General features: G+C 36.4%; 1 protein-coding gene across 1 annotated transcript in view; it reads left to right on the top strand.

Annotated features, from left to right (window-relative positions):
* Positions 1-11,309, top strand: part of LOC107101075 (E3 ubiquitin-protein ligase RNF213-like) — a 29,511-nt gene that overhangs the window by 1,823 nt on the left and 16,379 nt on the right. Inside the window, 2 exon segments of the mRNA XM_015399832.1 lie at positions 9,114-9,288; positions 10,008-10,096. Coding sequence (XP_015255318.1) covers positions 9,114-9,288; positions 10,008-10,096 — 264 coding nt within the window.

Below are 11,309 nucleotides of genomic sequence, written 5' to 3'. Positions count from 1 at the left end.
ATTACATAGGAGCGGGTCTCGCAGCCATGGAGGCAGACATCTTTGCGCTACGGCAGCGCAGAGCCAACAAACTAGCGATTGTGAGATCGCCAAAACGTCACAACGATGTAGAAAAAATAACGGGTATATTTATTATCTTAAGTCTACATGAAATCTATACCCTACACAGACTAATGAAATACTATCTGTAAAATTATCTATGTTAACAAACCTCATCACTTAAGGTAGGTGATGCGGACGTCGTGGAAGACATTTTGTCCCGTAACGTTCGCCGTACTGTTGGGGGGGAGAAGCGGTGGGGGGAGATTTTCATGTTGCTGCGGTCTGACCGCTAGATGTCGCTAAAAGTTACACACTGTAGCTTTAAGTGTCTTCTGTTGTTTTTTTTAGGTGCCCTTACTTATCTGATCTTTCTTTGCTTTTAAACATCCCTGCTTAAAAAAAAAAATGCATTAATAGCAAATAACATAAAATACATAAATAGAAAATAACATAAAATAATATAAATAGAATATTTATTAATTCAGTTCTGACTGCACTTGATATTATAGGAGTCTTTTATACCCACGATGCCTGATGATATGTTGGCTGTTGCTCAAGCAGCAATACAACAACATTATGGTCATCTCACCTGGTATGGTGAGTATTAATAATAATATTTAGAGGCTTCTGTTAATAATAATGATATATATATGTACCTGTATATAATTTCTTCTTGATTTTTTTAATCATGTAAGTAAATGTTTTATTTTCTTTTGCTTTAGCATCATTTACAAAAAGACTGAATTAAATCATGCATCATTTACAAAACTTAAATGATAATTATTTGAACTTGTTAGAAAAATATTTCGTCAAGTTATGTATATGGTTTAGTCATAAAATATATGCAAAGAAAGAAGTTAATACAATCAAGATTAATTAATTAATTAATTAGATCCAAAAATAAAATGGAAGATGTCATTCTTCAATTGATAATATTGGTAAGGACAGGAATTCTCAGGTTTAGAAATACTTAAGGCAGTAAATTACAGTTTTGTTTTTTGTTTTCCCTAGTTTGTTCTAACAATCACCCATGCTTTGTTGATGAGGTAAGAAATATGTTATTACAAATCTTGTTCTTGTATTATTGATAGGTAGTAGGTGAGTGGAAATACTAATTTCTGTCTTATTGACATATACTTCAGTGTGGCCTCCCTATGCAGAGAGGAAAATGTTTGGAGTGTGGTGAAGAGGTTGGAGGAGAGCATCATAGAGCCTTGCAAGGATTCAGACCAATTCAACTTCAACAGTGAGTTTTCTTGTTTATTGTGAAGAAATATATGGTAATTAAGCTATTTACATTGTTTGATGTAGTCATTATTTATTGTACCTTTTCTTTTAGGGATTGTACAAGACCTGGCCATATCCTTGGAGAACCTGAGAGGAGAAATGACCCAGATACTCTTGACAGCAAAAACATGTCTCTGACTCCGTTTATACTGGTCAGGCTGGTTACACATTTGGCTATGTTACTTGGAGCCTCTGAGAACTTTGAGGTAAGACAAAAAGAAATAGTATTTTTAATTTCTGAAAGACAAATTCAAAAAAGTTGAAAAACAAACCACTGGACTTCGTTTTCCAAGTTTGCAGACGTTTCTCTTGCCATCCAGAAAGCTGGAACTCAAACGCAACTCCAGACATTTTGAATCGAGAAAGCTTTCTGGATCAGAAGGAAAACGTCTTCAAACTTGGAAAACAAAGTCCAGTTGTTTGTTTTTTTAAAACTTTTTTTGAATGACTTTGACCTGGATGACGGAGAATCTTCACCAGCATTTTATACAGTTAATTTTAAGTGCAGTAGTTATACCCTTTGAACCTTTCCCACTTTCTTACATTATAACTACAATAATTAATTCTAGTTTTATTTGAGACATTTTGGATCATTATTATTGATGATGTGTGAGTCTGTTAAACCCTAATAATAGCTGCTTTTTGTGTGTCAGAATTAATGTTTTCCCGTGTAATTTATCTAACTGGAAGCGTTAGGACAGGGGTCGGCAGCCCAAACTGCTGAAAGAGCCATATTGGACCAAAAAAGCAAAAAATAAATCTGTCTGGTGCCGCAAAAATGTAAGTCTTATATATGCCTCGTATGACAACAAGGGCCCTGATCCCACTATAGAAAAGGACTATGTGGGCTTGAATATATAAAAAACATCTATGATTAAATGTTTATTATTATGACTTCCGGTTACGGCGGCCACGTGAGAAAATGCATTGAACTTAGCCCTGCTGTTTGTGGCTTCAATAAGGGGAAAATAACCACTGAGCACAAAGATTGTTACGAAAAAAAGGGGACAATCTGACGTATAATGCCTAGCTCGATTAGACAACACAAAGGGAAAAGCGAGGCATCCAAGCAATCCAAGCTGTTTGAGCAAAACCTCCTCGGAGAAGCTCAAAAGGATAAAACTGTCATGATTGGTTACTGAGTAAGCCCATTATGCAGAACACAAACGGAAGCTGATGAAAAGTTTAACAAGGTTTATTGTTACACAGGCACATGAATATTGCAACTGGAACTGGTTCAGGCCTGGGGGCAGGTTCACTGGAGTCTGCAGGGATGATAGTTCAGTTAGCGCAGGGACAGATGAGTTATGATACTTAGAGTTAGCTGAAGAATACCTTGAAGGAGTCCGGGTTTCTCTTTGAGAGAGGTTACTGTTGGATCCAGAGACTGTTTGTTCAGCAGAGTCCAATAACTGCTTCAGCGTCTTACTTCTGACTTTGAGGGCAGACCTTGATTTGGGTTTCCAGCTCTTAACCAAGAGCTGCAGGGGAATCCAGAGAAGAGTCTTCAGGTTAGGCTCACGAGGGCAGGCTCGGCAGGTTAAGCTTATCCAGAGCTTCACGAAGAGACAGGATTCCTGTGAGGCAAAAAACAAGGAAGAGTTAGAATCTTATCTCAACTAGAGATAGCAAAGATTCTCAGGTTTACTAGGCTCAGGTTGCTAACCAAACTAGATCAACACTGCGGCGTTGAGGCAAGGTCTGAAGGCAGGTTATATAGTGGTGGATCCCCTGATGATGAGATGGGCCACAGGGGTGTTGGAAGCTCAGCTCAGGAGGACCCACGGCGCACTCTGCTGGAGGAAGGTGGTACAGCTCCAGATCCCAACAAAAACCATGGCTGTACAAGAAGGGAAAAGTGAACCCGATCATAGTAAACCGGATCAAATCCTGGCTGTACTGGAGTCATTAAGAAGCGAATTCTCCACAAAACTTGATGGAGTAATGGTGACACTACAAGATGTAAAACAAGAAATTAACAGACTATAATGAAAGTACCACTATATACGGAAGAGGATTAGGGCCACTGAAAAAAAAAAAAAGTTAACTGATTTTTAAATTGTATTTCAGTTTAACATGGGAAAAAAGTCAGAATTCTGAATTTTTTCTCAGAATTTTGACTTTTTTCTCAGAATTCTGAGATTAAAGTCAGGAATTTGGCTTTTTTTCTCAGAATTCTGACTTAAATCTCAGAATTCTGACTTTTTTCTCAGAATTCTGACTTTTAATTTCAGAATTCTGACTTTTTTCCCATGTTAAACTGAAATACAATTTAAAAATCAGTTAACTTTTTTTTTTTTTTCAGTGGCCCTAATCCTCTTTCGTAATTATATGCCTCAAATTGTAAAATTTAATTTTATTTCATGGAACTGTCAGGGTCTTCAACGTCTCCAAAAAAATCAAGCAAGTAATGAATAGATTGAAAAAATGGACTCTAAAATAGTATTTCTTCAGGAAACACATCTTCTTGATGAGATTAATTTAAAGGTGAAAAGGAGGTGTAGGGGCAATATATATACTGCACCATTCACATCTCACTCCAGAGGAGTTATGACCCTAATACATGAATCTGTGCCACTGCAAATTAAAAACATTACTAAAGATAAAAGAGGAAGGTATTTAATACTCCAAGGCTCCTTAATGTCAGAAAATCTCATTTTAACTAATATATATGGACCCAATGTAGATGACAGTAATTTTTACAACGATCTATCCATTACTCTTTCAGCGCTTAAAGGATCACACATAATGAGGGGGGACTTCAACTGTACACTAAATCCAATCTGTGACAGTTCAACTGGATTAGATCAGTCACATGTTAATTGTAGAGCTGCAATTCATAGAATGACGAAGGAGCTGAAACTGTTAGATGTTTGGAGAGAGAAAACCCCAGCTAATAAAACATACTCCTGTTGCTCAAGTACTTTCAAAACTCACTCCAGACTAGATTACTTCTTAATTTTCTACAGAGTTGCAGTTTAGAATTCTAGATTGTCTATGATAATATTGTAATTTCAGATCATGCTCCATGCTGTCTGATCTACAAAGATGATAAATTAAAGAGAGACACTCCGAGATGGCAATTTCAACATAAATGGTTGCAAGACAAAAAATTTGTGGAATATCTAGAAAAACAGATCGATGAATTTTTCCGAACTTATACTACAGAAACAACAGCGAGTATAAAATGGGAGGCGTTTAAGGTAAAGGGTCTAAAACAAAACAAACTGAAGGATATAGAATACAATTGGAAAATAAAATAAAGGTAATTCAAGCTAAAGTAAACAAAGAAAATGACCCACAACTAGGAAAGGAATTATTGATTTTGAGAGCAGAATATGACAAGTATTCAGCCTCCAGAGCAGCAGCAAGTCTTTTATGACTCAGACAAACATTTTATGAACAGGTTAACAAAGCAGGCAAATTACTGGCATGACAAATAAAACAGTTGGAAACAAAACAATCAATAACCTCTATTATATCAAATGATCTAATCTTACAGGATCCCCAAGAAATTAATGTAGCCTTTAAGAACTATTATGAAGAATTGTATAAAACCCAAATAAACATGAAATTAGAAAATATAAATTAATTTTTAAAAAACTTAAATATACCTAAATTCTCTAATGAAGATAAGGACAACTTAAATCAAGAAATTACAACAGAAGAAATTGTCAGGATCCGGGGCTTTGCACACTAGAGGGCGACGTGGATCTAGTGGGCGGACCTGTTGCAGAGCAGCGGGAGCGGGGCTTCCTGCTGAAGCGGAGGTGACGCCCTCCTCCAAGGCCCCTGCAGCTTCTGAGACTCTGCTCTGCTGCCGTTTCATGGCCCGCCACCTGAGACTCTTCTTGGCATCCCTGGTTCGCCCTTCGCCCTCCATGGGCGAGTTGTTTTTTTTTTTTTTTTTGGGGCGTCTGGAATCCGCCCTTGGGGGGGGGGTACTGTCAGGATCCGGGGCTTTGCCCACCAGAGGGCGCCGTGGATCCAAGCCTGGGGAGCTTGGACTCAGCATGATCAGCTGTTTTCTATCTGCTGATTAAGGAAGCTCCCTATATAAGCTGAGTGTGAACTTCCCTCTGTGCTGGATCGTTGTGTTTCTTGTGCCACCATGCCTGTCTGTGCTTAGAACCTGCAAGTTTCCTGAGAGTTCCAATAAATATTGGACTTTTAATCCTCCCTCCGTGTCTGTGAGTCTGCATTTGGGCTAGTAAAACCATCGCAACATGACAGAAATAGGACAAGCCATTGACAAAATGAAATTAGGGAAAAGAGCAGGTCCAGACGGTATTCCAGTAGATATATATAAGACCTTCAAAAACAAGCTTTTGTCCCCATTATTAGATATGTTTAAAGAAATTTTCCACTCAAACTATTTCCCCCCCTCTATAAATGCTGCCATGATAATCCTATTGCCAAAGCCAGGTAGAGCTCCAAATAAATGTGAGCATTTCAGGCCGATTAGTTTATTGAATTCAGACTTAAAGATAATCTCCAAATTGTTAGCACAATGATTACAAAACGTTCTACCAAAGACAATTGGTCGAGATCAAAATGGATTTATTTTGGGTAGGCAAGGCTTTCATAACATGAGGTGAGTACTAAATATAATTCATTATAATAAAGGCACTTCAGACTCAGCTCTCTTATCGTTAGATGCCGAAAAAGGCGTTCGATAGGGTTCACTGGGAATATCTCTTCGAAGTTATGGAAAATTGTACTTGTTGAAACAACTTTGTAAAATGGGTCAAAATATTATACAGTAATCCCTCAGCTGAAATCTTAACTAACAGAAACACATCTAAGCCAATAAAGATTAATAGAGGCTGCAGACAGGGCTGCCCATTGTCACCTTTATTATTCACTTTGACAATAGAGCCTTTTGGTATTGCCATTTGCTCACACCCTCACCTCACTGGAATTACAGTTGAATCTATAGAGCATAGGATCTCCTTGTTCGCAGATGATGTTATCTTGTTCATATCAAAATTAAATACAAATTATCATGGAAATAATTAAATCATTTAGTAAGATTTCTGGATACAAAATAAACAAAAACAAATCCTCTATTCTTTTAATGAATGTAAATGAAAGAATCAACCCATCTTCAGATGTCTTGCAGTTTAAAATAGTTAACGATTTTAAATATTTAGGGGTAAACATTTTCTCAGATCTTGATCAGGTTGTTGCGACCAACTATAAACATATATTGAACGAAGTAGATAGTTCATTTGAAAAATGGATGCCACTACCAGTATCTATGATTGGAAGAATAAATATAATAAAAATGAATATATTGCCAAAGGTACTCTATGTATTTCAGAATGTTGCTCTTCCGCCCCCTCCTGAATTCTTCTCACAAATTAAGAAAAAGATTTTACCTTTCTTATGGAACAAGAAGAAGTCCAGACTCCGTTTTTCTCTACTGTATCTCCCTTATGACCGAGGAGGCCTGAAGTGCCCGAATTTTCACTTTTATTAATATGCTGGGCAGTTGAGGTCTATGATGTTCTATTACAGTAATCATTCTCCACATTGGATTGATATGGAAACTCAAGATATAAATTTAACTCTCCCTTCATATCTGTATTCAAATTCAATATCAAAGCTTCCTAAATATACTAAATATAGAAAGAAAGTTAAGAAAGGACATTTTGAAGAAAGGTATCATAACAGAGTTTTATAACTTAATGATGTTACAAATTTTAGAAGGATCTCATGATTGACTTAAGGCTTGGAAAGAAGATTTATCGATTCTGTTAACAGAGGAAGATTGGCAGACAGCATTAAATTGGCCCACACCAGCTCTATTAACACATCTCTAAAAATGATTCAATATAAATGGCTAATGCAAATTTACATAACACCAGCAGACCTCAATTGGTATAACAGGGAGATACCTGATGTGCGGTATGTCCAAAATGCACAGGGGATAGAGGGACTCTGGTTCATTGTATGTGGCATTGCAGAGAAATTATACAGTTTTGGAAAGAAGTACAAGGTGCTGTAGAAAACATAATTTCTAAACGGATAATTTTTGAGCCAAGGTGGCTTCAGATGTTATCTGTCCTCCCTCTGGAAATAATCATGTATATATTAAAGGACAAACAGGGCCTGTTTGAATCTATTTGGAACTCATTCAATAATTATGTAAAGACTCTGAATATCTAAAAAAAAAAAGTGCAAGTGATTGAAGAACAAGTGAACCGCAGTTCCCAAAGACAATTTATTGGAGGACAAATACTGTCAAATTTAATTCTCATTATAAGAGGCTAAGCATGAAATGTGATCTGTTGCATGGGAGTAAATGTTGTCTGTATTTTATTTTGACTTGAACAGTAACGTAAATATTGCTGTGATAACATTCTGTATATTGTTGAAGATGTTTGTTTAAATTGCTAAAATTTGAATAAATATATTTTGGAAAAAAAAAAATGTTTATCCTGGAGCAAATGTTACATAGCAGCATGAGGTGATGGACGAGCAGTGAACGCTCTCACCGCGGGCTGCTTCACCACCCTTCACTGCACGGTTTAGGTTTTGTTACATTGATGAAATTATAGAAACACAATAAAGAACTCTTTTTATGGTGGATGTCTTTCTGTTGGGAGGAGTTGATTCATGAGGAACCAAGCAGGAACTGACATCCATAAGAGCTGCGCTCTCTAAACCCTGAAATCCCACATCCTCTGTCACCATCATTCCTTGGTGTTGTTTATATTTTTAGGATTTGGGGAAAAAATGGAAGAAAGTTCACATCCCTGCACCAGAGCGCTACCTGTTAGATCTGTGGACGGTTTTCCAGCCTTGCAACCCAAACTAGCAACAGTAGTGGAGTTTGAAGATGCAATCTACTTCTTAAATCTTTCTTTGCGCTCCTCTAATTTATCCAGAATTTCTGCATCACACTTTTTTTCTCATTCCCAAATTGGTGATCAGCTGCATATTAAGCATGCATTCCCTGGAAATGCCTTTCCAATTTTTTTGTTTTGACAACCTCTCATTACAAAGCAAAAATGCAGACAATCCTTCCGCATTGATAATTAAAGCAAATGATTCTGTTCATTCTTTGAATCCTCTTTTCTTATCAGCTATCTTCCTTTTGGGTTCCATGGTCCGAGACACACCTGCAGCTTTGTTTGCCTGGTACTGCGCCACACTGGTTGCAAGTTATGACCACTGATCTCTATGGTTATGATGCAAATAATTATTTAAATTTATTTATGAAACTTTACAGCATAAGAAAACATAATAAATTTTTGTTTGACCTCCTGCACACCATATAAAAATAAAAATAAATCGATTTTCAGATATTTTTGAAAAAGCTCCAGGGAGCCGCATGAGGCTGCGGAGCCGCAGATTACCGACCCCCCGTGTTAGGAAGTCATCTTCATTATGTATGTGGCAAAGATAAATAGAAATGGAATGAGATAGAAAATGGAATAAGAATCCTTGATCTAAGAACAAATTGCAATATTTTGATAAAGCTGGAGCTATGCATGTTTCCACATCTGCAAACATGAGTGATGTAATGATGTGATGATGTGGCATACTGAAGTTGTAAAAAAATGCTTCTATAGCTGTGTATTCGGTGACCTTTTTTGTGCAATGTTATCAGGGTTAGATTAGTTTTACCCTTATGAAAAGATTTGAAAATAAATTAAATATTGTTACTAGAATTATAATATTATTGACTTCTGTAGATTACGTGTTGTTAAATTGAAACTAACTACAAAACTAAAAAAGTGCTTTTTGATTTTCTTTTTAAACATTTCTGTTTTTAGTCCATCAAGAAGATCATCCATCCAGATGTGGAAGATGTTTACTTGTTTTTGAGTCAACATGCAGTAAAAGATCTCGATCAGCTAACTCAAGCCCTGGCAAAAGGAGCGGATGATGCTGTAACCACTGCTCACTTGATTCTCAAATCCCTTCAAGTACCAGTGCAGGCCAGTCACTGTAAGCAGTACATCAGAGACCACATATAGTGAACCATTTTAAAACATTATATATGCTATTTACTACCTTTTATTTGAGTAATTTACATTAAATATATTTGTGCCCCATTTTAATTCATACTGTAGATCTCTTTTTTTTTCTCATCTAAATGTTTCTCGTCATCATCAGACTATTTCTAATACCACAAAGATAACCAGAATAGATATATATTTAGCTATTGAAGTCAAAAATAAAATCCCAATGTACTTTGTTCTGTGTGAAAAAGAAATCCAACCAAAGTACTGAGTTAATTGCGATTAGAGATGCTTTCAGATGGCTTTAAACTGATTATGCTCCAAAAATATAAAGTTGGGCTAATTTAACCCCAATGTGCTTATTGCCCGTTATTGCCAATATATGATGTACCCGGTAAGCTATTACCACCAGAGTTGGCAAGGTAATTTGATATATTTAGGAGTGATTTATCTTTGTACACAGTGCAAGGTAGGTTTGGATTGCTTTTTTTTTTTTATTAATATACCAAACCATCATTAGACAGATACTTTTTTGTATTTGATCAAGTTATATACAGTATTAAAAATGGTTTAATGATCGGAAACATTTTGACTTTTCTCTTCCTATAAACATATTTTATATATATACATATTTTTACATATATATTTGGAAGAAATATATAATAAAAGACTTTTTAAAAAGGCTATCTCTTTCATGTTATTTAGATAATATTGACGCCAATCTATCCACAAAAGAATCCAGAAACACCTGGGAGACAGCTGTGGCCACAGACATTATGTCAACTACACTAAAGGTAATATTTTCCCGTCTCAATAATACACTGAAGTAAATATCAGTTTGTTAACTTTGATGTCAAAAAGAACACCAGACTCATTGGTTATCATAAAAAAAATGTGTACCATTGATTTCACTCAAAGATTTATTACACAAGTCAAAGGCAGCAGCACAGCTGATACCTCCCTCTGATAAGCTGCATTCACACTGAAGGCTTTAAGGGTGTCAAAATCAGCAGGTTTACAAGCAAAGTCTATGGGGGACAGCACTGAGGGGTCCAGCAATGCATTTGAAAGTCGAGAGTGACGTATTTTTAATGTTCTGCCATTAGAGAATTCAGGCGTTGGAGTGTCTAACGCTGGAGCTCAGTAAATTGAACCATTGCTGCTGGAAAAGCTGATCCAGGAGTTTTCTGGGGCAGACAGACACTACCTGCAAGCTGTCGTCGCTGTCATCGTTTATTTGAACTTTTAAAAAAAGAAAATCAGCTTTTCTTATACTGTTATTTTTTTTGGATGTAAAAACGGCCAGACATGATTGAAGTTTCTGGGATGATGAGAGAAGAAGCCTCTATAGCTAAAACCATATTAGTCAATATTAATTTGAAATAAGATACTTTAGTAGTAACAAACATGTGCGTGAGACTTTAAATTTGGTTAGATTGTGTTTTCATTAAAATCATAGATAACATTGACTGTGGTTTGTATTGTGACACTGAATTAATTTAGGTTAGATAAAACCTAAGATTAAACCCCTAACGCCTTTGACGTTACTATGATGAGAAAAGGCAGAGGGAGATAGGAACTAAACTAACAAATAATGCAAAAATTGAGAAAATTGGAGAAAAGAAGTAGAATGCAGAAGTTTTGAAAAGTGGTCCCTATGTGCTCTAACAGCTTTGAGCTATAGCAATATAACAAGAGAGATATATCAGAATAGCCTGAGTCACTCTAACTATAAACCTTATCAGAAGAACATTTTAAGCCTACTCTAAAAAGTAGATAATTGGGTATTATTTTCAAAAGATGGTATAATTTGTCATGAAACGAGGACAGTTGGACCCAGTATTCAGGAGAGACAGTCAGTAGGAATGTTCAAAAGATTTATTAAAATAAAAACAAAACAAAAGCAGAGCTGTGGCTCGCGGACACTGCAGGCGGGGGGCGGGGCACCGCCCAATCTCAGACACTCTGGTTTAACAGTCCAGACCACGAGTGTCCCCAGTGCTGCAG

Source organism: Cyprinodon variegatus, unplaced genomic scaffold (genome assembly GCF_000732505.1).
Source record: "Cyprinodon variegatus isolate N-32 unplaced genomic scaffold, C_variegatus-1.0 Scaffold1050, whole genome shotgun sequence".
Taxonomy (NCBI): domain Eukaryota; kingdom Metazoa; phylum Chordata; class Actinopteri; order Cyprinodontiformes; family Cyprinodontidae; genus Cyprinodon; species Cyprinodon variegatus.
This window is presented reverse-complemented; position numbering and strand designations above follow the sequence as displayed.